Source organism: Lagopus leucura, unplaced genomic scaffold (genome assembly GCF_019238085.1).
Source record: "Lagopus leucura isolate 7727_CA_CO unplaced genomic scaffold, USGS_WTPT01 Super-Scaffold_100088, whole genome shotgun sequence".
Taxonomy (NCBI): domain Eukaryota; kingdom Metazoa; phylum Chordata; class Aves; order Galliformes; family Phasianidae; genus Lagopus; species Lagopus leucura.
In genome coordinates this window covers 286,003-313,002 of record NW_024962319.1, presented here as the reverse complement: position 1 = coordinate 313,002, position 27,000 = coordinate 286,003, and the positions used below count along the sequence as shown (strand labels likewise).

Genomic DNA, 27,000 nt, shown 5'->3' with positions numbered 1-27,000 from the left:
TGGATGGATGGATGGATGGATGGATGGATGGATGGATGGATGGATGGATGGATGGGGGTTGGACGTCGGATGTACTGCTTTGGACAAATGTTGCTCTGGATAGATGTATAGCTTTGGATGGGTGTATTGAGGGGTTAGTTTCTGGAAATAAATGCCTTGAAAAGTTTGGGGAGGGGTCGTGGAAGAGGGGGGGTTGATCATTTCCACACTTGCACCCTCACCTCAGCAGGCTCAGCATCCCCAGTGAGGCAAACCCCCTCCAGCCACACAGCAAGAAGCAGCCCCCCCCCCCAGTCCTTACAGCCTGGAACCCCCCTGCCCCACACCCTTTTTTTCCTTTTAATCCCAAGGCTTTTCCCATGCTCCCCGCTCCCCCGGCACAGTCATGCCTGGATGGGGCTCTGCAGCATCCACCCAGCTTCACCCCCACCCTGCAGCCCCCAGCTGTGCCCAGATGTGCCCAGAGGCATCCAGAGGGCAATAGTAACTGAATTATTGATAATGGCAGGAAGCTGGCAGAGGTGACCTGCTGCAGGGCTCCAGCCACACCCAGCTCCTCTGGGAATGGGGGAATCCTCTGAGTGCCCCAATGGCTGCTTGATCCAGCTGGCATCATGCACAGGGATGGACCTCAGCCTCCTCCCTGGGATCTGATAGGCAATGGCTGAATTTTATCTGGAAGATAAAATTCAGGTCTAGAAAATGGATTTCTAGAGCCCAAATGCAACCGTGTTCCCAATAAAAGCCCAGGCAAAATGAAGACTTGGGGGAAAAATGGGAGGCTTGTAGGCAGGAGCATGGCAAATTCTCTCCTCCAGGCTGTCATATTTCCAGGCACAGCCTTGTGTGAGCACATCAGAGCATCCCTGCCCCACCTTGGCACCGTGCTGGGCAGCAGCTGCTCAAAGCCAAACTCTATGGGAAGGCAATGGGGAAAGCTCTCAGAAGGGTTACACACCTGTGGGTAACCCCACATCGGAGCAGTCCTGGCTCCAAGGGTCACCAGAAAGAGGGGATCATCTGCAGTCAATGTGTTCCTGCAGGCTGTCACCACACCATTCCAGTTCTTCCCCCCCAGCAGCATTGCCAAGCAGCATTCAGGTTGATAACAAAATTTAAAGAGAGTATTGTGTAGGATCCCAGTGGGAGGGGAGGGGTCGAGACTTTCTGGGGTAATACAGGATGAGAAGGATCAGGGCGTCTGCAGGGAGGTTGCTGGAAATGCATAGATATGAGCTCCCATTTTGTAGAAGGATGCATAAGGGCGTGGGGTATGGCACAGCCCCAGCTCGTGCACCAGCAGAGGCTGTGCATAAGGGTTGCACTTGTTTGTGATGGGCTGTGGGTGGGTGGGTGCACGCTGGTCACGGCACAGTCACGCATAGGCACACGTGTGGTTGTGCAAATATGGGGCAGTGTGGAGCAGGGAAGAACTATGCATGCTCAAAGCACTGTGCTGGCTGCTGCCATCAGTGTGTGTCCATCACATCACAGCCCCTGTGCTTACTATGCTGGTGTTCACACGCCACATCACACCAGCAGATACCCATTCCAACAGCATGAGACCATCACAGCAAACCTGTGTGTGTCCATCATTTGAGTGTTCCTCAGTTCATACCACTCCACCACTGGGTGTCCAGCATATCTGACCAGTGTGTCCCTACCCCGTCTCACCAGGATGTGCCCATCCCATCTCACCAATGCGTGCTCAGTCCACCTTACCAGTATGTTCCAGTCCCATCTCATACGGAGCTGCCCATCCCACCTCACCAGTGTGTGCTCATCCCATCCCATCACCATATGTCCATCCAATCTCACCAAGATGTGCGCATCCCACCTTATCAGGGTGTGCTAATCCCACCTCTCCAGCATACACCAATCCTATCTTACCACGATGTACCCACCTCATCTCACCAGTACGTGCCCATTTGATCTCACCAGTACGTGCCCACCCCAGAACCCAGGCTGTACATGCGCTGCGGTATCAGTGTGCAGCTGTCCCAGGGTGAGAGGACAGGGAAGGGTGATGTTCCCCAGCTCTGGATCCCTCGCACTGATCCTGCCTCTTTCCATCTCCAGGCCCCAGAATTGTTGCTGCTGCAGACACTCAAGGATTGCCAAGCCATGACTCTAGCCGGTATGTCGTGGGGCCATGTGTGGGAACAAGGGACAACGTGGCTCTGTGTACCCAATCCAGACATCCACTCCATTTTGGAGCATCCCCTGAGCCCCTCATCTGAGCAGGGCCTCATGCAGACCACCCAGAAATGATCCTGCCCTGGATTAATTCCTGCCCTGGGGTGATAATGGCATCCCAGAAGTGCCAGGCAAGGGGTCACATGCGTGGTTAAAGCACCAGGACGGATGCTTCCTGTGTTGAGAAAAGAATCCCATCACTGAGTGCCTTGGTTTCCCCATTGCACGATGCATTTACATGCCTTGTTTATCCCTCCTGTATCAGCCTGTTGGCAACATCTGGGCAAACTCCAATCCCAGCCACCACCCCCATCACAGGCAAATGGCAAGGCTCCCACATCCTGACCCCACTCCCACCATCTCTCCCCAGCTTACAAAGAGAAGATGAAGGAGCTGCCTCTCGTCTCCCTCTTCTGTTCCTGCTTCCTCTCAGACCCCCTGAACAAACCAGCATACACGTATGAAGGTAGGACCCAATGGGTAGGCTGGGCTCCCTGCTCCAGCTCACAGGATAGAGGGTGGAAATAAGGGGTGCATTTGGGGTATGGGTCTTGCTTGAAAACCATGGAGAGATGGGAAGGTGGTGACATGTAGGGTGCTTATCCAAAGATAAAGAATCATTTGGGGCCAAAGGGATACCGTCCAATCTCTCTTGCATAGACACAGACATCTTTCACTGGAGCACCAAATCCCCATCCAATCCAACTTTGAACCCTTCAAGTGATGGGAAACCCACAACTTTTCTGGTACACATGGACCAGTGCCTCACCAGCCTCCCTATTTCCAATCTAAATCTACCCTATTTCTAATTAAAGCCATTGCACCTTGTCCTGTAACTACAGGCAAAAAGGCTACTTCTTCCTCATAAGCCCCCTTTGGGTACTGGAAAGCTGTTATCAGGTCTCCCTGGAGCCTTCTTTTCTCGAGACTGAACAGCCCTAGTTCTCTCAACCCTTCTTCATAGAAGAGATGCTCCATGTTTCTGGTCATTTTTGTGGCCCTCCTTTGGCCTGGCTCCAACACTGGCAGTCCATTTCATCCACCAGCCTCCCCAAGGTTTTCCCCAGCAGGGCTGCTCTCAGTCCATTCATCACCCATGGCATGGGAGGCAGAGGGTGGGATGTGCCAGTGCTGGAGGTCACACCAAGTCCCTCTTCCAGCAGACACGGTAGACCTCACTTGGTGTGTCATCTCCGACATGGAAGTCATCGAACTCAACAAGCGCACCTCGGGGCAATCTTTCGAGGTCATCCTGAAGCCCCCATCATTTGATGGCATTCCTGAGTTCAATGCCTCACTGCCCCGGCGGCGCGACCCATCTCTGGAGGAGATCCAGAAGAAGCTAGAGGCAGCAGAGGAGAGGAGGAAGGTAGGCACAAGGGGTCTTCCTCAGCAGCGCAACATAGGGATGTGCCATGGGGACACACAGCCTTGCACTTGGGATTCTCACTCCCATGGCACTGCCCACTTTGGGGCCATCACTTAGTTTGGAGGGGACATTTTCAGCTGGGATGGGAAGGAACCTATGGTCCCTGCGGTCCACATGGCCATGGTTTTGTCTGCACAGTACCAAGAGGCCGAGCTGTTGAAGCACCTGGCAGAGAAGCGGGAGCACGAGCGGGAGGTCATCCAGAAGGCCATTGAGGAGAACAACAACTTCATCAAAATGGCCAAGGAGAAGCTGGCGCAGAAGATGGAGTCCAACAAAGAGAACCGTGAGGCCCATTTAGCAGCCATGCTGGAGCGCTTGCAGGAGAAGGTGAGGGCCTGGCGAGGATGGAGGGGGGATGCACAGGAACAGGAGGGTGCCACAGGACCAGATCAGGTTGGATGGGGCCCTGGGCAGCCTGATCTACTGGTTGGCAGCCCTGCCCATCAAAAGAGGTTGGAACTAGATGATCTTTAAGGTCCGCTCCAATCTAAGCCATTCTTTGGTTTTACGACCCCACACTGGAGAGCAGGGGTGGGATACATGGCTCTTGGAGTGACACTAACCCTTGGGGGCACCACCAATGGGGGGCCTCTTCTTCTACCCCAGTGCCACGTCCCACCTGGGGTGGGGGGTCACGCATGGGGACACTGTGAGCCCGATGTACTGGTGGGAGCTGGAGGGGCCATGCTGCCACGTCGGAGGTGCTCCCACCCTGCCGGTGTGAGCAGACACCTCCTCTCTCTCCCCGAAGCAGGTCTGCTCCCAACCTCCGCACGGAAGGTCCCACCCTCACCACCTCCAGCTCCCTCCAAACCATTCCTTCTGCACGGAGCTCACCCAGTGCCCTTCTCCAAGCTCCTCAGCCAGCCTTGGGTCAGAGGCAGAGAGTACGAGATAATGGCGGACAATCCGAGCTCGCCCCATCTCCTCGGGGTTCCCGCTCCATCTTGTCTGGTGGACGTCTACCTCCTAGATAGAGGGCAAGGACAATCGTTCTGTCTGTCCCTGAGTGCCTCCACCGTCCTTAAAACACCCTGGGGGAGGAGAGGATGCTGTTGACCCACCGGTGTCCCCGCGGGGACGAACCTCGTGCCTTCGAAACCCCTGCGAAGCCGCCGTCCCGAAGTCGGGCGATCTAACGCGTCCCTCCTTCCCTCCCACCTCCCCACAGGACAAACATGCAGAAGAAGTGAGGAAAAACAAGGAGCTCAAGGAAGAGGCCTCCAGGTAAAGAGGCGATGTTTGGACTGACAGCTCCGGGAGGTGTTGGAGGCTGCCGCAGCACCGGGCCGGCCGGCGGAAAGGGACGTCCCTCTGCTTTTGTTGTTTGTGAATGTACAGAGTTGACCAGTGAAGCCATCCTAGTCGTTTTGGGGAGGGTGGGGAGGGAGGCGAGCGGACGGGTGGGCTTCGAGGCGACCATTTCCATGGGGTCCATCAGCGCCGCCCGCCCAGGAGGTCGGAAGGATCCAGCCTGGGGCCAGAGAGGTGGGGATGGAGTGGGTGGGGAGGGAAAGGGGGAATGTGCATTGTGTGTGACTTTCGTTTGGTGCTGGGCAGGCAAGAGCCCCTCCAGCAGTGATTCTCCTCTGTCCCACCCCAGTGGGGCAATGGCATCTCTCAGTGACCCTCCTCTCTCCATCCCGCCTCATCTTCAAGGCCTGGATTTGGAACTTACAGCCCCACAGACCTCACAGCACTGTTTTGAGGAGGGGGCGAGGAGAGCCCTCATTGGAGGGAGTCCAAAGGCTTTAGTTGGCTGCAGGATGACCCTTTCCAAGGGTGAATTTGGAAAACCCCATGACTTCCCAAAGAGCTGCTGGATTTTGTAAGAGATCTCCTAAGGCTCATCTTCTCGGGCACTCTTGGATGAAATCCCCTTTCAGAGTCAGCAGCTTAAATGGGTGTTAGAATAGCGAGTGCTGGAGCAGGAGAGGGAAACTGGGCAAGGTTGTGGAAACTGTGATGGAACAAAAAAAAAAAAAACAAAAAAAAACCAAGAGGCAAAGAGGACCAGCAGTGGCATAGGCTGCCCAGAGAAGCTATGGGTGCCTCACCCCTGGAGGCACTCAAGGGCAGGTTGGAAGGAGCCCAGGGCAACCTGATTTGGTGGGTGGCAGCACTGCCCATGGCAGAAGGTTGGAACTAGATGATCTTTAAGGTCCCCTCCAACCTAAGCCATGCTATGATTCTATGACCCCACGCTGGGAAGCAGGGATGGGATACACCCAATGCAGCCTGACCCGGGCACCTCTAACCCTGCTCCAAACCAAGGTCTCAGTCTCCTCTATGGCCAGATAAGGTTCTCCTAGCACTGATTCAGATCCAGGGGGAGCCACGTCTTTTCTCATGCCATGAGATTCTTGCCTGGATCCTGGGGCCGGGGTGGGGCCAGCCTTGAGCCATGAGGGGCTGTCGAAAATGGGAGTGTGGGAGAAGGCAGTGTGTGAAGGAAATGGAGGGGGCTGTTCTAGCTGTGGCACGAGCTGTCCTTTTTTTTGTATACAACAATTGTAAATAAACTGCCTTGGCATTTCTTTTGTTTTCTCATGACCTGTGCAGTGTGTGGTGTGTGTGCATTGTCTTCTTTTGGGTTGGGGTAAAATTTAGAACCAGTTTACCAAAGGAAACAAGCTTTCTTTCCTTCAGAGCCAAGGATGTCTTGGCCCTGGAAAGCCTTGCAAGATGGGTGCCAACCAAGGAGTAGGTGCTCCCATGGGTGTGGGATTCAGTGCCAGCATTAATGCAAATCCCAGAAGGAATCCAGACCTCCCTATGGAAGCAGGGTTGTGATGCCCAGTACTCATCACACTCATCCTCTGTGGGAGAGGAGCAGGGGGCAACAGAAAAGCCTGTTAAAAGGGAAGAAGAGCCACAGGCAAAAGGAGTGGCAAGATGCATAGCTCTTGTACATCAGCACGATTCTTGAGGCTGATCACCAGCAGATTTGTAGGAGCTGTGTAAACCCACAGCAAAAATCACTCTTTGTTTAGTGCATCTTATTTTAATAAACATTTTAAAATAAAAGAAACTAGAGAAGAAGAGAATATATTGCTCCACCCAAGGACTCTACGTCATAGACCACAACAGCATGTGCCAAGAGGAGCCTGAAGGGGTGGAAAAATCATGACACGATGGAAAGAGGAACCTGTGCTGGGCTGAGGATGGAGGAGGCAGGGAGATGCTGAGGGAGCTCCTGCCATGGGGACATAGAAAGGCCCCAGAATCTTTGAGGAGGGCAGTGGGGACATGGGGAGCAGAGCCAGGAGACCACAACTTGTGCTGGGGAGAAGCCTGTGGATGGCATATCTCCAGTGCTTTCAGCACTGTATCATACAACAGCTAATATAACACTTCCCTGTTCTTCCTCTTCCCCAGCACTTTCTCCCCACTCAAGGTGTTTGCCAGCCTAGCCTCAGGCCACACACACCAAGGAGCTTTTGTTGACTTTGTTGTGTTTCTTCCATCCCCAGTTCAGATGCCTTTTCCAGCCATGGAGACCTATGGAGCACGGGCAGGTGATCTCCATGCCCAGTGGATGCACTGGGTTCCAATTATCACACGGATGGAAATGCTATCATTGACACAAGACATCAGAAGAGAACTGTTCCAGACTTTCTTCTGACTTGGGCACAAAATCATGCCGGGTCATGTAGCTAGACCCCCAGCAGGATGCAAAGTTCAATTGCAGACATAGCAACAAACGTGCTACGTGGGTCCACAGGGCTGCCCAGTGAGGGCAACAAGGAGCCAGGACCCTAAAAGGATGGTGCCAAGCAAGACACTCATGTCATGAAGCAAGAGAGCTCTCCATTCATCACTGGTAGTGCCCTGATGCTCCTTGCACATGATGGCACAACAGCATAGGGCATTGCATTGCAACTCCCAAACGCCATCAGTCTTGGAAACAACTGCCATAGAAGGCTACCAAGGCAAACCACAAATAATATTGTTTATATTATTGTAATAATAATATGTCATGGGGATACTCATTTTTAGAATGCTTGAAAGGTGGCTACAAAAATTAAAAGCGAACAGTGACAATCTTTATCCAGAGTAAGGCAGTTAAAGAAGACTTAATGTCATACCTAACCATTCCTGAAGACCACTTTTAAGGTGGATAGAAAGTTCATCAGAAGTTCTTTGCCAGCAAAAGGTTGGAAAGGTGAAGACAGAATGGAAAATGGAAAGCAGTCAACAATTTGATTCTTAAATCCTATTATTTGGAGTGTCATTGTTGCAGATAAATTGTCCCTGCTACAGAAGCAGGGACCACTGCAGACTTTCCTCCTATTTTTCCCATGAATCCATCTATGGATTCCATCCAACCTTGGTTTCCCCACATCCCCAGGGCTGCCTTAGCACCTTGAACCCACCCTAGGACATCTGTGTTGTGATAGTGGTGGGTCTTCAGTACTAAAAACACACATGGCCACCTGAGCACAGAAACAGCCATGCCCAGAGAGATGCTCACCTTTTACAGAGAAAGAACTGATCAATCGCGTCCTATGTGGAAAATGTCCACAAGATTCCTGGCTTGAAATTACAGCCAGATTTGCATCCAGGTTACTCAGCATCTCCGTTTTTCGACATAAACTCCCATCATCCAGCTAAAACCAATGCCCAGATTTGGGCTCGGGTCCTGAGGAAGCCCAAGCACACCAAGGACTGCTGCTACCTGGAGAGCCAGCAAGCTCCATGCTCATCTCTGCAAAGGAGTTCTCATCACCCACCTCCATGTTGTCAGAAGGGCTTTTATCCCCCAGTCCCTTGCTGAAGGCCTTGACACTTCGGCTGTTGGTTCAATTCAGGAAGGATGGTGGCTCGGTTCCTCGGTCTCTAGTTTTTCCTCACAACAAGCTATTTCCAGCCCTCTGTTACCAGCATTCACTCTTAGGTGGATTGAAGAACGCCCATGGCTCCTTCATGGGGAGATGTGGGGCCGGAAAGTGCGTGGTCGAATCATCATGACCACCTTCCTCAGGGAGTAGTAGTCTGTGTCCTTCCACGAGTACCACACAACGCCGTCCGGCCCGAGGATCTTGCGGTTCTTAATGGAGTATCGGCCACCCTGGGACGCAGAGAAAGAGAGATGGCTGGGCATGAGAAATGTCATCTGGATGAGAGCATCCGAAAAAAAGATTGCTCTGAAACACCGAGCAAAGAGCTTAACGGCGACGCAGTGACAAGAGCACCTAAAGCTCAACATTTTTCACATGCTCCCAGTGGAGGTGGCAACTCAGGTCGCATGAATCACCCCGCACTGTGAGCTTCCATCACGCGGTCCCAAGCCACGGCATGCCTTAATGCTGGTGTCTGGCCTATGGCACTGAAGAAGCACTGTGTGTGCTAACACCCGGCTCCTTGGCCCTGCGCCTCACCTTGTAGTACACCCCATTGAGGTTGGAGAAGAAGCACTGGTGGTACCACCAGCCCCCGTGGGAGATCTCAGCACAGATGTTCCCTGAGTCGGGCGTGCTGAAGCTCCTCTTGTTGTGGTACCAGGCAAAGGAATCCTCCACCGTCCCGCTGAACCCATCCACGTGCAGGCGGTAAGAGTTGGCCTCGTCCTCAATGCTGCAAGCAAAGGATGCAGGTGAGGAGTGCAAAGCCTGCATTCCTGGTGGGGACACCTAGAAATCGTTGAGCTGCTCTGGCCGTGATCCCCGCTGTGATTCATCACCTCTGAAAGCCAAAGACATCGTATTTCTCCATTCTGTGGGATGTGCATGCTTGTGTCGTGACTCAGGGCAGCTCTTACAGGTTTGAGCTGGGCAGACTGTGACTCTAAAACCACAATAAAGGGCTTCGGCAGCTTTGGCAAGACAGTTCCCTAATTACACAGTACTGCCTCCTCGCCACAAAGTAAGCATCTTATTCTTCACCTATACAGAGACAATTAGTAATTAGCCCTGGGCTAGCAAGGGTTGAAGGTCACTGCCATTGCACAAGACATCTTATGAGAAAGGTCGGGTGACCATTCAGAGCACGTGTTTGATGGCAAAGGATGTTGCAAGGCACTTTCAGGTAATGTTTTGTTTTGTTTTTAAATAGATCCAGCTATTTTGGTGCCTACTCTAAGCCTGCAAGCTCCAGATGTTCCCTGCTGCCTTGCACACCCTCCCATGGCAGGCAATTCCACAGTCACCCACAACCATTTCCAGCTCAGAGAAGGAAGTATTTCATCTGGGCAGCCCTGGTCACCCTTGCTTAAGAAAGGATGTGGCTGATGTGGTATGGGTAATACAAACACCAGAGGAGGGAAAGAGCTGCAGATGCTGAATAACATTATGTCACACACAACAGGTAAAATCCACGAATAGAGGGGGTAAAAATGAAAACATGACCCCAAAGAATGGAGATGCTGGAGAATCTGCCAGAAAAAAACATGGGATTCAAGCCCCTGTTTTTGACACTGAGATTGGTAATCTGAGCAGAATCACCTCTCAGCTGCAGGGGACTGTGCCACAGTGGGATTCCCATACCTGCAGGTTTTATAGAATCATTCAGGTTGGAAAAGACCTCTAAGATCAAGTCCAACCACCACTTACCACCAATATTGTCCACTGCCCACTGTGTCCCTCAGTGCCACATCCCCACAGTACTGGAATACCTCCAGGTTTGGGGACCCCACCACCTCCCTGGGCAGCTGTGCCACTGCAGCACTGCTCTTTATGAGAAGAAACATTTCCTAACATCCGACCTGAGCAAAACTTGAGAACATCCTATCATTCAGTGTCTTCTGGCATTGAACCATTTGCATCTACCAAGAACCAGGGAAAGCCTACCTGAAGATCTGGTAGAAGGCATGCTTGTGCTTGCTGTTCCAGTCCTCCATGTCAATACGCAGAGAGTAGTCTCCTTGGCTCGTTATCTTGTGGATGTTCTCATTGCCCAGCCAGAATTCACCATTCAGATCCCCAAAGCCCTCCCTATATTCATTCCAGGTCCTGTTGAAGTCAACTGAGCCATCCTGACGCTTCTGGATGACAGTCCAGCCCCCACCTGCCAGGGAAGGAAGCAAAAGGGTGATGTCTGTGGGTCCCACTGCCAGCACACAGTGACATCTTTGAGGACCCATCTGTGGGTGTCTCCTGAAGTATGGAGATTATGTGTACTGTTCCCACAGCACCATAGAGGCACATGAGGTCTCTTACAGTATTGTCTCACTGTCTCCATCTGCTCTCCCATCTGTCCAAACCCCTCTCTCCTCTCTCATTTCATTCCAGTATTGTAAGATTTAGGAAGGGACCGAGGCCACGTTTTCATTTGCTGTTTGTACAGGCTGTCACCCCGCGGTGTCCAAGATTGTGGCAATGGTCATGCAAATAACAGTAATGACATAATAGAGATCACATTGTCAGAGCAGTCTGCTTCTTAACAAGCACTCATATCCCAGAGCTGCCATCACCTGTAGATCCTTTGAGTTAATGTTCCCCATTAACGAGTTGCCTACATGGGGGCAGTCAAAGCCCTCCCACCTGACAGTCCAGCATGCGATGTGTTGATGTGACACATTCATCCTATCCAGAGCAGATCCATGGGGCAAAGAACTGACCATCCACCATTTTTCCCTGTCAGTTGACAGTGTTCTTACAAAACGTGAGTATTGTAAACCAATTTTGTGAGTAATTTTCTGCCTAGGTATGACGGTGATACGTTGTGTATAGATAATTAGATAATCAAGGGTCTGGGAGGCTTCATCCACAAAAGTATCTGTGCGAGAGCCATAATATCTGGTTAGAGTTATTCATCCAAACCCCTTATTTCACCAATGGAGTGGTTCAGCCCTTCTGGAGATGCTGCTCTCACTGACTGTAATACAATCCCCAAACAGCTCAGGTAAGGTACAGCTCTCAGGTTAGGCAGCCCCCACCCCGAGTTTTGCTGGGAGATGGTGTAGGTGCAGTACCTTCAGTGTCCATGTCACACAGCACTTCGATGGGCATCCCTCCAACAGAGGGCATGATGCTGTAGATCCCAGATCGACGGAGCCCGTTGTAGTAAACAGAAGCGCAGTCAATGGGGCAGTTCCTGACGTGCCTCATATCTGAGCAAGAAAGCAGAGAAATGTCATTTTCAGCACATAAGATGGAGAAGAGATAAGCGCAGGGCGTGGAGGAGTTTGGAAGCCTGTCCTGCTGGAACTGTTCCCAGTGTCTCAACCATTATATGAATGGCCATAAGAGCTTTACACCAGCGCAATGGAAAAGTCTCAGACCAGTTGGCTCAGGGAGGAGAAACACGCCTTTCCCCCTGACGTCACCAGCTCAGATTGGATCAAGGTTGGTAGGTGAAAGCCATTAGTGGCTCCTGCGTGTGCAACACATGAGTCATGCAATGGATGCTCCTCGCTGGAAAGGCAGACACTGGCTCCTCTCAGCTTTTAAAGAGAGATGATAAATTGAATACAAAGATGGAGATGGACTTTTTACGTGGTCTGATAGGGACAGGACAAAAGGGAATGATTTAAAACTAAAACGGGAGATTTGGATTTGGTGTTGGGAAGAAATTCTGTACTCAGAGGGTGGCGAGGTTCTGGCACTGCTGTCCTGAGAGCTGTGGGTGACCCATCCCTGAAGGTGCTCAAGGCCAGGTTGGATGGGGCCCTGGGCAGCATGATCTGGTGGGTGGCAAAAGACTAGTGATTTGGAACTGGATGGGCTGTAAGGTTCCTTCCAACCCAAACCGCCCTGGGATTCTGTGACATAAGGCCTTTTCTCCACTCCATGACTATGAATCCCCCACCCCAGCACCTCCCCATCACCTGGCCGCTCCATCTCCTCCTGCAGCCTCATCTCAGCAGGGTTGAGGCAGGTGGGGTTGCGCCAGACCCAGTCGGTCAGCACGGAGATGTTGTTGATCTGTGCCTGCATGTCGTAGAGCAGCGTGGCCTGGATGTGCTGCAGGGTGCTGGCCTCGCTGTACCTCTGCTCCAGGTCCTGTACCCGCTGCTCCAGGCTGTGGTTCCTCCCAGCTGCCTCTTCATGCTGCAGATAAGGATACAAATGGTTTGGGAGGATGCGCTGATGGCCTCACCCTCACTCTGCAGCCCCCAGCCCTTTGCAGAGCCCGCAACCTTCCTATCCCCCCAAGCAGGATGCACATAGACAAACCTAGTGCTGACAGAGCAGTGCAAGCTCCCCATGATTGCTCCCCATGTATTCTCCAGCCTGGAACCGCACCACCATTGGGTTTGCCTTGTAAAACACTGTCCAGATGCAGTCACTCGAGAGGTGCTCACCTGCCTTGCTCGGTGCTCCTCGGGCTGCCCGTTAGGTGGCAGAGCAGGCTTTAGGCAGCCCCTCCGAACCCTGCAGCAGCCGAGCTGAAATACCCTCCCTACCCCTGCACCACCCATTCCTTTGGGGTCCGGGAGCCCCCAGCCCTTTACCTGCACTGCAGGGATGCTGCTTTTCCCACAGCCTCCCCTTCTTCTCTCCTGCCCTGCTGGTGGTCCCTGTGCTGTGACATGGGATGCTCTGCCAGCATGGTTGACATGGGACCCTGTATCATGGCTATCTCCCAACAGCATCACCCTGAAGGCATGCCCAGCCATCTGCAGAACCACAGTAGGTGTATTTCCTTCAGCTAGAAGGGGCTCATGCAGCCAGAGAGTGTTTTCTTCCCAAGGACCTGGCTCACAGCTCAGTCCCTGCCACCCACTGCTGCCAGGACACATTGCTGTTCCCAGGAGATGGTACAACACTGCGAGTTTTGGTACCAATAACTCAAGGTAGCATCCTTCCCAGTGCTACCCGAGCATTGCCAGGCCCTGGTGCCATGCTCACCCATGTGTTGCTCATAGGATCCCAAGCAGTGGCAGCAAAATGGAAATTACGGCATGCGACAACGTGGTGTTTTCCTTATCAGGGCTGCAACATCTCTGTCTCTCCCATTCATCAGCTCTGCTCTGTGAGCCATGACCGACAGCGGCAGCCTGCACCCACGCTCCAGCTCTTTGAGTAAACCCACGATGCTTCGCCCCAGACAGTGGCTGGTGATGGGTTTTCGTGGGACTCATCCTGAGGCAGAGAAGGGACCACTCATTCTGACCCATTTTGGTGTCCCTGTTATGAGGGGAGGAGCTGTGTGCTGCTCTCCATCACCTCGGGATGCAGAGCTCAGAGAGATGTCTGCTTGAATGGACAAGCCCACACCAAGCGCCAGGAGAAGGACTGATGGCAAACCAGCAAGAGGTGATTTATGATGGTGGATTAAGGGAGCAGCAGCTCCTGGGTGGGAGGAAGGGATGCGGAGATACCTGTCCAGGCTGGGTGGTGGACACAGCAGGGAATGCAGAGTGACTGCAAAGCCAGCTGCAGTTGCTCAGGGTCCTTTCCAACCAAAGTCCAACCCAAAGGGACTTCAAAAGATCCCAGAGACCATCCCTTCTCCCTTGTAGCTGTACCTTGGTGGCACTGTTCTCAAGGTGTGACCTTCCTGGGGACATCTCAGTGGGGCTGGAGGCTGCCTGGGGATGCCTGTGTGCCCCTTGCTCTCTGCTCTCCCAGTAGTGTGAGGAGCCCAGCAGCACCCCACAGCAGACAAAACCCCTTAAGTGTTGCCCACCTGGGCTTCCATTAAGTAGAAACAAGGTCTCCCAGTTCATTCCTGTCACCTGGAGACATCCAAGGAGCCTCAGCAGTGTTAGTGTCTCCACATTCACTGCTCAGATCTCTGTCTCAGGATCTGCTGGATCCCACGGAGACAATTACATATACATTCTAGGTGTGGGTAGGAGGAATGCCATCATCGGCAGCTGCTCCAGAAGCATCCCCATCAACCACCACCCAACCACCACCAACCCAAGAAAACATCCACTTCACTGTGCTATCTAGTGAAGGACTATTCTGTGCAAAAAAAAACCCCAGCAATTAACAGGGAAAAGCAGAATAAACTAAGTGCAAAGGCGCAGGAATTATCAAGTGGATAATTGATAGGAGGGGTGATGGCCTCATGTTGTGCCAGTGGAGGTTCAGGGTGGATGTTGGGCAACATTTCCTCTCAGAAAGAGCAGTGCTGCAGTGGCACAGCTGCCCAGGGAGGTGGTGGGATCACCGTCCCTGGAGGTGTTCCAGAACTGAGGCAATGTGGCACTGAAGGACACGGTCAGTGGGCATGGTGGGGTGGGTTGGGGTTGGACTTGGGGATCGTAAGGGTCTTTTCCAACCTGAGTGATTCTATGGTTCTTGGAGTAGAAAAGGGATCACAGGCTTAGGTCACACAGTGACTGTGTCTTTGCATGTGAATGAGGTCTTCCAAGCACAGAATTATAGAACCATAGAATCATTAAGGTTGGAAAACAGCCCCAGCATCATCAGGCCCAACCCAGCCCATCCCACCCCACCACGCTCACTGACCATGTCCTTCAGTGCCACATCTCTACAACTTTTCTTAGAATCATAGAATCCTTAAAGTTTGAAGGGGCTTTTAAAGGCCATTTAGTCCAACTCCCCTGCAATGAATGGGGACACCACAGCTTGATCATGTTGCCCAGGGCCTGGTGCAGCCTCACCTTGAGAGTCTCCAGGGACAGAGCATCAACCACATCATTGGGCTGTTCCAGTGCCTCACCACCCTCAGTGTAAGAGGCTTTTTGCTTATATCTAACCTAAATCTATCCTCTTCAAGCTGGAACTGGGGAAGAATGGGTTGAACAGTCCTAAGGGTATGGATGTAACTAGGGCATAGACATGAGAAGTGAAGGCTAGAAGATCTGTTCTGGTCCCAGTGTGAGGAGACAGAAGAAAAGTGGAATAGGGGTGAGCGAGGTCTCCCTAGGTGGGTCACAGTGGTGGATGCAGGAGAGAGCTTTGGTCTGCATGATGTAAACGTCATGGTCCAAAAGGGCAGATGGCGAGAATGACCACAGTACCCAAGACACACAAACCTGGGTCTCTCACATGGACCTACAGTTGCAGGCATCTGGCATATGGCAAAACTGTGAGTCATGCCCTGTGTGGGGCAGATGAGAACGTTTTGTGGAGGGAGGTATGGAAACAAAGCCCCACATGAGCACACCAAGCCTGGGAAGGGGAAGCTTTGCAATGAGGGAGCCCAAGGGAAGGGTGTAGGCAAGGAGACGAAGCCAAACAGTGCGTGAGTCACATCAGTTCTTAGTGCCAGCCCATATCAGACCTCATCTCTCCCAAAGACAAGACTTGCTTACAGTTGTTGAGTTTTACACAATATCCTTCCAGCCAAATTGTTCCTTGCTGACTGCAGTTCCCTGCCCTGTATTACGCAGGGAGCTCAGACCTGGCTACCTGGGATTTGGTTCAACTGTGGCCTCCTAAGATGTGTCTCCTCCCTGACTACCTAAAATTTCAGCTCTAGTTGTTTTTGCTCGTGGGCAATGGCATGGATCAGCAACTCCAACCCATTCTAGGCAGGTTCAGAGGTGGAGGTCTTATTCGTCTCACAGCAGGGCCACAGATAAAACACCAGAGGGTTTGTGGCTCATGATAAGAGAGATTTAGTGCTGGAAGGCCTCTGAGCCAGCACAGTAAGAGGGGTTTAATGGATATCCCAATATGTGGTCACAACAACACTATGAGCTTCCCAGCGTCCTCTCCCTGCAACCAGAAGCACCACACAGAGGGAACCTACCAAGGACAGCTTTACCTGGAGCTCCAGGACCTTGATGCGATGCCGGTGGTTTCTCAGCTCTTCCTGCAGCTCCGAGATCAGCTCCCGCAGCTCCAGGATCTGCTGCTTGCGTTCCTCATTCTCGTGGAGCCAATAGGACACCTCGTCGGTACAGCGAAACATGTCTGGGCACCGCTGCTCATCCCCCTGGGGCAGCGTGGCCACGATCTTGCAGCGGCCATTGGGCAGCACCTGGTTGCTGTACTCCCCACACTGAATCAGGCCTGTGCCCTCCTGAGTCCCTTCATTGTCACCATACGCTGCGGGCAGGGATTTTGGCAGTGAGGGAACACTCAGTGCGGCCAGAAAGAGGAGGGAGAGCCAACGTGCCTCAGCAAAGCCAGTGCTGAGGCAGAGCTCCATCGGGATGCTGAGGATGGTCCCCAGGGGTGGCCCCGTCACCACGTTGGACAGGGTTTTATGTCTGCGCAGGACCATGCATAGAGAGGTGTTGTCTTTCTGAGCATCCTGCTGCTCCGACACTCTTTGAAATGTAGACCAGAGCTGGTAGGAATGAGCAACAAAATCAACCCAACACAACTCAACACAACTCAACCCAACCCAACCTAATCCAATCCAACACAATGCAACCCAACCCAACCAAATCCAGTTCAACCCAATGCAATCCAACCCAGCCCAATCCAACCCAACCCAACATGCTGCCTTCCACTCAGCATATCAGGGTCCACCATCTTCCAAACCCCCTCCATCACCTCTATTGCACCCCAGAGATTCAGGACATGGTCCTGGGGCTCTAGTCGTGACACAGAACACCCAGCAGAATACCTGGGCAGGGTTAGACCTCCAACCCATCCCTGGGAGTGGCTAGATGGCCTTGCTGAAGTCAGTGTTTCCCTATAGCTATGGGTTTATTAATCCAGGTGACTTCAGGTGCAAGGGTGGATGGTGGGATGGTGACCTTGCCACCATCAGTGTGAGACAAATATGTAATTTGTCTTTTTATTCAAAGAAATCAGCCAGAGCTTTCCAACACTGGGGCTCCCCACCATGCCACCACACCGCAGCCCTGCTCCGCACCTTTCTCTCAACAAAAAAAATATCCCCATCCCATCCTTCTGGGAATGGAGATGTGGTAGGTTTGCTCCCCTTGACACCCCATGCCTGCGGTGCCAGCACATACCTTCACGAGGGCTGCTTTGGTGCTCCGGCAGCAGGCAGCGAGCAGGGACTGTCTGTGGGAAGTGGGGTGAGCGTCGGGGCTGCTGGGCACTGATTCCCCCTGATCCTCTCACCGCACTATAAATAGGGCCAAGAGAGCCACCAGACTCAGACAACGCACGGGAGGGAGGAGCACGGGTCCTGGCGTGACCTTATCAGCACACGGGGGATTAAGCCAACATCTCGGCAGGAGGGCATGGCACCCTGCTCCTAGAACCTCCCATCCCATCCTCACGAGGAGCAGAGAGCTGGCTCCTCCTTTCTTCCAGCATCCACCTGACCCGTGCCAGTACTTTGGGAGAGAAAAGGATCCCCCTGCTGTGGTTGGAGACTCGGGGCCTGGAGCAGATCCATTTATTGGATGTCCTAGGCTCTTCATTTTTGTGAAAAGCCCACTTGCTCCCTGGGCTTTCCTTCTGCCCAGAAACCCTGCCGGCTGCATGAATCCATTTGTGTGCATCTCTCCAGGGGGAGTGGGCAGTTCTGATCCTTCTGCTTCTCCTTGGGAGAAGAAAAACTGTTAATCTAACCAGTTAGAAATGTCAACAGGTTTGCTTAATTAAATATGCTAATCATTCTGATGCAGGAATGTAAGCTGGAACCAGAGGTTTCCACGATGGACAAACTGCATTGGGTTTTCTTCATTTTACGAAGAGTTTCCAGGTGATATTCACAGGCTTATTCTCACAAAGGAGATGCTCACATGGCCTCTAAAAGCGCAGAAACATCCTGGAGAAGGGCAGGTTCATCAGCAAACATCTGCTCACGTGGTTTGGAGAGTTGTTAAACCTCATGAGTCCTTCAAAAGGCTGTGGAAGGGTCTTTCGGAAGACTCGTCACCTCTGGGCACACATCTCCTGCAACGTTGATACGGAGACTTTCTGCTGGTGCCATTTGGGCTGCAGCCCTTCATTGCAATAGCAGATCCCACCATGAGATCCACCACTCTGCTGCTCAGGTGTGGACATTCTCCCTCCAGAGCCACCCCAGGAGACAACCAGGGTGCTGTGGTAAGATGGGAGGTGATGGTAGGATTCCTATGGACACGGTTTAATAGACAAGGGACACGGCTAGTGGGCATGGCGGGGATGGGTTGATATTGGACCTGGTGATCTGAGTGGTCTTTTCCAGCACCCCACAGCCAGCTCCTTATGGGGCAGTCTTGAGGCGGGAGACGAAGGGAAACATTTCGCTCTCAAACCCCAGCTGAGAGCTCCTCCAGTGCGATTAGCTAAAGACCAGCTTCTCTTTATTGCACATGAGTGGTTGGACATTTAACGTGCTTGCTGATAATGCAATCCATTATCCCCATCCTTCTGGTCCCGCTGCGGGGCCGGAGGTGGCGGGGGAGGCAAGCTGGAGGAGGGACGGAGCCGGGCACAGCCGGGCCTTTGTGTGGCCACTCAGGAGCCACTTTCCCCGTGAATGTTTGGGCTTCTAAATGCATCTCACCTCCCTTCCTCCAGCCCCTTTGCCTTTCATTTCTTTTCCCCATTATACTCGGAAAAAACTCGTCCGGATCATTAGCGTCAGAGGCGGAGACGGGCGCTGAGTGCCACATGGAAGAGGTGAACGAACATTTCGTTCAATGCTCCTCGAGTGCCGTTTAGCTCAAGGCTGCTCCTTCACAAAGAGAGATGTGAAAATGGGCCCTGCACGCGGCTGTGGGGCGGCCAGGCAGGGCTGCGCTGGAGCTGCCTCTTCAGGGAGACAAAGCACAGCCATTTCGACTGCCTTCGATTGATGTCTGAGCTCTTCGGGGAGCATTTAGTGAAAAGGGAAGAGGGAAGGGAGAGGGGGGAGGAATTCAGCGGGAGCCCAGGTGATGTGCATGGTCATAACCACGGAGCTCTGAAATGCCCAAGGTTGAGCGCTTGGCTCACTGTCCCCAGCATCCTTTCCATGTTCGTGGATGTACGTCAGCTGCATCCTCTCTGATGGCACAGGGTCAAACCAAAGCCAACTCCTGGGACCCCTTGGCCAACTCTTTCATACAACCATACACAGAACCACAGAACCATTCAGGCCTCTATGATCATCAAGTCCAACCCCAACCCACCACCACCAGGCCCACTGACCATGTCCCTCAGTGCCACATCTCCATGTTTCTCGAACCACACCTGCACACTCCCAAAGCCATCGATGCAGATTGCGCATTATGAAGATGCTGTTAAGGGTCATCGTGAAGCCTGGACCAGCACCATGACTTTTTCTCAATCCTCCCTAACACATACTGTTTCTGTGGGCATCTCCTGCTCTTTCTGCTCCATCCCAAATTCACACCCTTCTACAAAGAGCAGTGGATGGGCCGTGCAGATCAAACCATCCGAGTTCAGTCCGCATACTGGAGGTCCCTAATTCTGGCAACACCCATGACAGAGGTCCCTATTCCCTATGGGCAACACAGCTGAGATTCATCACAGCTCAGAGAAGCACCACATTCATTTCTCCAGGACATGAGGTCCCCATTGACCCTACCCACACACTGCAGCCTTGCTGAGCCAGCTTTTGACTCTCCTCAGTGTGCAGACTCTTTGAGGAGGAAATATTAAAAAAAAAAAAGAAAAAACCATCATGCTTCTCCATTTCTCATTTCTAGCCCATGGAATAAAGAGATCCCCAAAATTCAGTATTCCCTGAGCCTACCTTGGCCTCTTGGAGAGTATAAGCAGCCCATCTCTAAGCAGGCAATGCAGACCTGGAGCCACTTCAGAGCCAAGTGTCCCAGGGCTTTCCCAGCTCCCCAGACCCATCCTTGTCGATCCTCAAACACAGTGGTAGGACTGAGGACATGGCCAGCATTGCAGTCCTTGCAGATCTGCCACCCAAGTGCCACCCAGTCTGTTGCAGTGCTGAACAAGATGCCAGAATGTACTGCCACCGCAGCTTTGCCATCAGCATTGCCCACTAGCTTTACCATTGGTTTTGCCATTAGCTTTGCCACCCACTTTTCTTCCAGACCCCCAGTGCAGAATCACGTAACTGGCGTCACCCCAGCCACCAGTGATGCCTTTGGGCATCCTCCCCATGCTTCATCTGGGTGCCAGCTGGGAGCAGAAAGGGGTGGAATGGAGACGGAGCTGGGTTCAGTTGGAACGCAGGAATATGGTGTAGGAGCTGAGTTACAGGAAGGAAGCCCCTGCCAGGCTTCTGATCCCAACCCACAGCCAGATCCCCCCTAAGAAGCTGTAATCCCTCTTAGGGGCACGGGCAGTAATCAGGGATTTGGCTCCAGGCGTGCAAACGTGTATGAGCACAGGGCAAAGTGTGCAGGCGTGTGCATGCATCACAGCTTTGTTGTGCCTGGCAAGTGTATGCCTGCAGGATGCAACCAGCTCAAAAAGGAGAACAGCTCAAGAAAGGCAACAGGAATGAGAGAAGAAAATGTGCAATTGGGCAAAATACATAACAGGGTAATTTGGGGGTCCTGACTGTACCTCACCCAGTTTTCCCCCCAGGATGGCTCTGCCCTGGGCTAACCCAGCACTGCATAGAGCAGGACAGCTCCAAATCCAGGAGCTGAAGTGAGCAGAGTTCAGTCCAAAAGCAAAGTGCAGTAGTTAATGACCGCCTTCTGCCATTGACAGCTACTGGATTGGAGTGAGTAGCAGCTTGGAAAGGGCATCCCGTGCAGCAGGCTGTCACACTCCCCACTCTTTTGCATGGATACTCATCACTGCTGAGGGACCAGCAGGTCCATTGGAGCTTCTCAGTGACGCAGAGCATCCTATCAAACACTTCAGAGCCTCACATGCCTTCGTTTGCCTCTTCCTAGCCAAATACCCAAGTGCCTTCATCTGACTCCAATCCAATGACCGTGGGAGCAAGAGGCTGGTGATGGGATTGTGATGGTGATGGTAGTGAACATATGGCCAAGCACAACCATTTTTCACCAAGAGAAAAAAGACAGCTTGCATTTCAATGTATGTGCTCGGCAGTAATCACTCCTATGTCTGCTCCCAGAAATGTCCTACTCTAATGGGGAAACCAGCAAGAGCCACCAGGTCAACTCTGTAAAGCACTGCAAGAAATCTCTAACCTGAGATTATAGGGATGGGGATGACCCAGCAGCACACAGCATGTGGCTGCAAGGTGGAGATGTGACGCTGGAGGGATGTGGCTCTGGGCAGCACTACGTGGCTGTCAGAAGGCCCTTACAAGCCCCAGCACTGCTGTTCACAGCCCAGCAGGATTTGAGTGCAGCTGTGAAATTCACACCCCAGCCCAGAACTCATTTGCACAAAAGTGCGACTTGCTCAACAAATTAAAATGGAAAGGCCAGAAATCATGTGGCCGATGAGCTGCTCACCTGCAGGTGATCCTCCCTGGGGACAACAGCATGGCAAAGCCATCAGCCCTTGCCCAAGGCATTCCAAAATTCAGCCTCCAGCCTTGCTGTGTCAGCCATTGGCACCAGCTGCCCAGTGATGTGATGGAGTCACTGTCCCTGGGGGTGTTCAAGAACCGTGGAGATGTGGCACCGAGGTTTAGTGGGCATGGTGGGGGTGGGTTGGAGTTGGATTTGAGTTGGGGTGATGGTGGTTTAAGAGGTCTTTTTTGGCCTTAATGATTCTGTGAGTCTGTGATTAGGCATGGTGATGACCGGTCAGCAGTTGGACTTGATGACCTCAAAGGTCTTCTTCAGCACAAATGACTCTGTAAGTGAGCATGATGGTGATGAATTGGCAGCTGGACTTGATCTTAGAGGTGTTCTCTAGCCTTTATGATTCTATGGACCATGTCTTGCTGCTGGTGATGCTGCCCAGGAAGAGCCAGCCCCAGCTCCGGGAATGCTCAGGCAGCAGTGCCCTCAGTAGGCCTTGGGGGATCACACCTTGGCCATAAATCCCCACAGGAAGTGCAAGGGAATGTGGCAGAGCTCTGCTCAACAGTGCCTGGGGCAGCCCAGGGGCACAGGGCACAGCCTGGAGCTCAAGAGCTGCCCATCAGCAGCACTGCAGTGCTGGGTGAGTGTCGAGCCCTGGCACAGGGGGTGGAGAGCTCTGGGGGTCCTCCTTGGGGATCTCCCACAGCCCCTGGCCGTAGAGCTGGGAACCCAACCATCCTGAGGCTCTGGGCTTCTGGGAGGTGCCATAGGGAGCTCAGAGGATGGGCTTAGACCAAGCTTTGAGGGCTGCACCAAAGCTGGTCAGTGTGGAGGCATTCTTCATCCCAACGCCTCACCTCAACGAAATTTCCCTATTTCCTAAACTGATTTCTTCCTTATAAAAATAACTGGCTCAGAGAGGCCTAATAAAGATGAAAGAGCTTTTAAAGTGGGAATCATCGCTCCTTTTTGGCCATAAAGCATTCGGAATAGCTCTCCGTCATGAAAAAATATTGCATAGCAGGGGATCTGCCAGGGAGGGTGGAGGCAGATAATACAGTTAAGAGATATGAATTGCTTGTGACACAGAGGTCTCCTGGATCTAGGGGAGACTGGGGGACTGGGGAAAGCATGAAGCAAACTGAAATGCCAGGATGGGTGAAATGGAACCTGTGATGGAGCTTTGTGCACCATCCCAAAGAAGCAACGCCAACCTCATGCACCCCGCATCACATTGCAAGAGGAGAGAATCCAAATCCCATTGCAAGAGGGGAGCACCCACATCCCCTTGCAGGAGGGGAGCACTCTTTCTGCTCACTTGCACGTTGCTTGGTCCCAGTGCCCGGAGGAGCCTCCTGGCAGCCCCTACAGCACTGTATTTTACATATAAGGCAGCCCAGGTGAGACCTAAAGAAAACGAATCCTGGTAAGCCTTGGGTTCCTTGCTGCGGGGGAGGAATCTGCAGGCAAAAGCAGTGTGGTAAAGCAGAGAGATCAAGGGTTTGTGCACAGGGAGGGGGCTGTGTGTGGTGCCATCCCAAGAGGTTTGTTTAAAAGACAACAACCCTTTATCCCACCAAAAGCCAACCCCACACCCCCAGCACCCGTCGGAGCACGGAGCCCTCCCACGCCTGATCCCCAAAAAGGAACAGATGCCCCTGCACCAAACACCCAGTAAAGCGCTTTCCGTCCGACCCCCCTGTTCCCGAAAGCAATTAGCAGCTTCGCCTGGAAAACTTGGCTGGCTGCAGCTGGCAGGGAGATGCTAATCCCATCCACCTCGGGGACAGCCACATCTGCACCGTGCCCCCCGCTGCTCCGCTTTTGTTCGCTACCTGGAAGTGTCCCTCCGTCCCCATCTCCGCCCCCACCCCCAAGGGCCATCCAGAGGGCGGCTGCGACGCGGCGCTGGGGGTATATAAGGCAGCGGGGATGCGGGGACGTTGCAGACGCGCTCTCCGGGAAACGGGGACGGTGGTGGCTGCGCTCCAGCCCACGCCACAGGTGAGACCTCAGGGATGCGGCATGGCCCAGAAGGGCACCTCCGGGGGGTGCGGGGAAGGGGGAAACTCGGCAAAATCTTGGTTGCAAAATCTTGGGTGGGTTGTTTGCACGGTTAGATGGACGGCAGCAAGGAGATAAATCACCCTCCTCAGTGAAATGCTTTATGCATCCCTGCCCCCAGCCTCTGCCACCCTTTATTCTCTGCTTTTTTGGGTTACCGTGTGCTGATGCGTTACAGAAGTGTCCCAGCAGTCTCAGATCCAGCACTGCTGTGCCAGAGCTGGGAGGTCCCAGGCGGCTGCTCCCACGATATTGGGGCAAAAGAGCAAAAAGCACCTCCATGCCCACACTTCGTCCGCTCTCTATGGAGCAGGATGAGATTTTCATTAACTTGCCTATTGTTTTCTAAATTGTGGGATGGGGTTTTCCTCCCTTGGCACTCCCAAGGTGAACCACGTGAGTCCCCACAAAGTTAAAAACAACTTGGGAAAGAGTTGGGCTTGGCAAAAGCAAAGTGCATGGATACATCCATCCGCATGGCTCTGCTGCCGTCACCACAACCCTCACCTTGTCTGGACTCACCCAAAGCAGTCCCTGCAGCACAGCCTTCAGCTTCCAGCCTCAGCCTGGGTCTGTTTTAGCAAATCCTTTGCACAGCAGCAGAGCCATCCCTGAGCGCACCAGCATCCCCGACACCTCCAGCATCTCCCAGAGTGCTTCCCAAGTGATGATCTGATGTTATTTCATGTATCATTTCAGCTTGAGGGGGGTTTGCAGGGGCTACAGCCTGCAGGCAGCTTTCCCTGGCAGCATCACTCGTCTGCCTGTGGCTCTCAGGAGGGGCAGAAATCCTCAAGGCAGCAGCTGTCACCTGCAAAGCCGGGTGTTCACGCAGGTGACAAAGGAGCTGGGATTTCGGAGGCAAAGGATGGCGATAGCAAAGCCACAAAGGGCTGGAAGGAGGGGATGCAATCCCAGCAAGAAGCAGCAGCCCCATATTTGGGCAAATAGTTATTATTTTTTCTTTTTTTTTCTGTAGCTCCTCTGCAGTTTGGGTGCCCATCCCTTGCCGGTAGGATGCAGGGTGCGCTGTGCCGCAGCCTGCCTGTGGTGCTGGGGTTGCTGCTGTGCCACCCCACCACTGCCAGCGGTCCATGCTGGGAGAGCAGCAAGTGCCAGGACCTGGCCACCGAGGCTGGTGTTTTGGTAAGTGGGAGCGTGGGGCTGCCCCGGGCTTGGTTTGCTTGTAACCCCAATGGAAGAGGTGACGGGATGCTGTCCGTGCTGGGTGACACACGGCAAGGTGGAGTGATGCCTTGGGCACCGTGATCTGTGGGTTTTGGTGCGCTCATGCCTTTTGGCCTCATAGAGTCACAGAATCTCAGAGTGGTTTGGCTGAGAAGGGACCTCAAAGCTCGCCCAGCTCCAACCCCTGCCACAGGGTGATCTCTCACCAGATGAGGTTGCCCAAAACCCCATCCAGGGATGGGGCACCCACAGCTTCTCCCTTCCACTGCCTCATCACTTTCATCTTAAAGAACATCTTCGTGTTGGGTAAAATCAGTTTTCGAACTGATGTCATCCCTCCTACGTGGGACAAACAAGGAAATCAGAGAGTGGTAACGGGATGGTGGTTATGGTTCATCCTCTGCAGGGGCTGAGTGTGTTTTGGGGACCCAACGCACAGCCTCCATGTGTGGTCCGTGCTCCCCCAGCACCTTTTACATCCCCACAGGATGTGTTGGATGCTCCATGCTCCCCCTGGAGGACACATAGAGTGGCGCTTGCATGGGAACGTCACCAAGGCCACAGGTTGCACATTAGGAAAGATTTCTTCCCTGAAAGAGTGGTGAAGCAGTGGCACAGCTGCCCGGTGGGCTGTGGGGTCACCATCCCTGGAGGTGTTCCAGAACCGTGACACAACACACTTGGGGACATGGTGACCGGGCATGGTGGAGCGGGCTGACACTTGGACTTGGTGACCTTAGAGGTCTTTTCCAAGCTGAAAGATTTCATGATTCCATTTTGCCCCGTGCAGGCGTGTGCCAAGGCGTGCCGAGCTGAGCTGTCGGCCGAGGCACCCGTGTACCCCGGCAACGGGCACCTGCAGCCCCTCTCCGAGAGCATCCGCAAGTACGTGATGAGCCATTTCCGCTGGAACAAGTTCGGCCGTCGCAACAGCAGCAGCGGAGGGCATAAAAGGGAGGAGGTGGCCGGCCTCGCCCTGCCCATCACATCACCCCACCGCCCCCCCGGGGAGGAGGAAGATGGAGAAGGGTTGGAGCGAGAGGAAGGGAAGCGCTCCTACTCCATGGAGCATTTCCGCTGGGGCAAACCGGTGGGACGGAAGAGGAGACCCATCAAGGTGTACCCCAACAGCGTGGACGAGGAGTCGGCCGAGAGCTACCCCGTGGAGTTCCGGAGGGAGATGGCGGCCGACGAGGATCCCCTCGGCCTCTTGGAAGAGGAAGAGCAGGAGGAGGAAGGCGAGGAGGAAAAGAAGGACGGCGGCTCGTACCGCATGCGGCACTTCCGCTGGCACGCGCCGCTGAAGGACAAGCGCTACGGCGGCTTCATGACCCTGGAGCACAGCCAGACGCCGCTGATGACTCTGTTCAAAAACGCCATCGTCAAAAGCGCCTACAAGAAGGCTCAGTGAGCGGGGACGGCCCGCGGGGCAGCCCAGCCCACGTGGCCCCACGCAGCTTTAGTGTCCTGCCGGCATGTGTGTCACTTAGATCCACAGATCGCTCGTTATGTCCTTAATTACTACTCCGAAGCCCTCCTGCCCCGACACCCAATGGCAACAGGTTGGGGCTGAATGCACCCATGTGAGCAGTGCTCACGCCGGGTCATTTTCCTACTTTCACCAAGCTGTAAAATACTGTAAATGACGGATTAAAAGAATTCTAAAAACAAAACAAAACAAAACATATATCTGTAATTTTTGCTAGCTAGCTATGCATCTGCAATGTCTGTGGGGCTGTGTCTTGCAACGGGGCGAAGGAAATAGGGACAAGGTTCAGTGGGCACGGTGGTGACAGGTTGACAGTCGGACTTGATGATCTCACAGGTCTTTTCCAACCTTAATGATTATCAGAGAATCATATCACAGAATTGCTTGGGTTGGAAGGGACCTCAAGGATGGTGAAGCTCAAACTTCCCCCTCTCTCTTCCCCCCACCACAGGCAGGGCTGCCAAACTCCGTATC

General features: G+C 53.2%; 3 protein-coding genes across 4 annotated transcripts in view; 2 read left to right on the top strand and 1 right to left on the bottom strand.

The window, feature by feature from the left end:
* Positions 1-4,979, top strand: part of STMN4 (stathmin 4) — a 5,760-nt gene extending 781 nt beyond the window's left edge. The window contains exons 2-6 of one of the 2 annotated variants that reach the window (XM_042887506.1): positions 2,080-2,137; positions 2,567-2,662; positions 3,357-3,565; positions 3,764-3,955; positions 4,800-4,979. In XM_042887506.1, the coding sequence (XP_042743440.1) occupies positions 2,125-2,137; positions 2,567-2,662; positions 3,357-3,565; positions 3,764-3,955; positions 4,800-4,859 (570 nt within the window). In that variant the 5' untranslated portion in view covers positions 2,080-2,124 and the 3' untranslated portion in view covers positions 4,860-4,979. Of the gene's footprint in view, positions 1-2,079; positions 2,138-2,566; positions 2,663-3,356; positions 3,566-3,763; positions 3,956-4,382 lie in introns of both variants that reach the window. The other variant, XM_042887505.1, reaches the window with a different exon arrangement.
* Positions 4,980-8,552: 3,573 nt separating this feature from the next.
* On the bottom strand, positions 8,553-16,717 carry LOC122188842 (angiopoietin-related protein 7-like). Its single transcript, XM_042887470.1, has 6 exons — positions 16,256-16,717; positions 12,396-12,618; positions 11,541-11,678; positions 10,417-10,633; positions 9,010-9,205; positions 8,553-8,699 (listed from the first exon to the last, which is right to left on the bottom strand). The coding sequence occupies exons 1-6, from the start codon at positions 16,715-16,717 to the stop codon at positions 8,553-8,555; spliced, it is 1,383 nt and encodes a 460-aa protein (XP_042743404.1).
* Positions 16,718-24,866: 8,149 nt separating this feature from the next.
* POMC (proopiomelanocortin) lies at positions 24,867-26,448 on the top strand. The gene is made up of 2 exons (XM_042887500.1): positions 24,867-24,995; positions 25,828-26,448. The coding sequence occupies exons 1-2, from the start codon at positions 24,867-24,869 to the stop codon at positions 26,446-26,448; spliced, it is 750 nt and encodes a 249-aa protein (XP_042743434.1).
* The last annotated feature ends 552 nt before the right edge of the window (positions 26,449-27,000 follow it).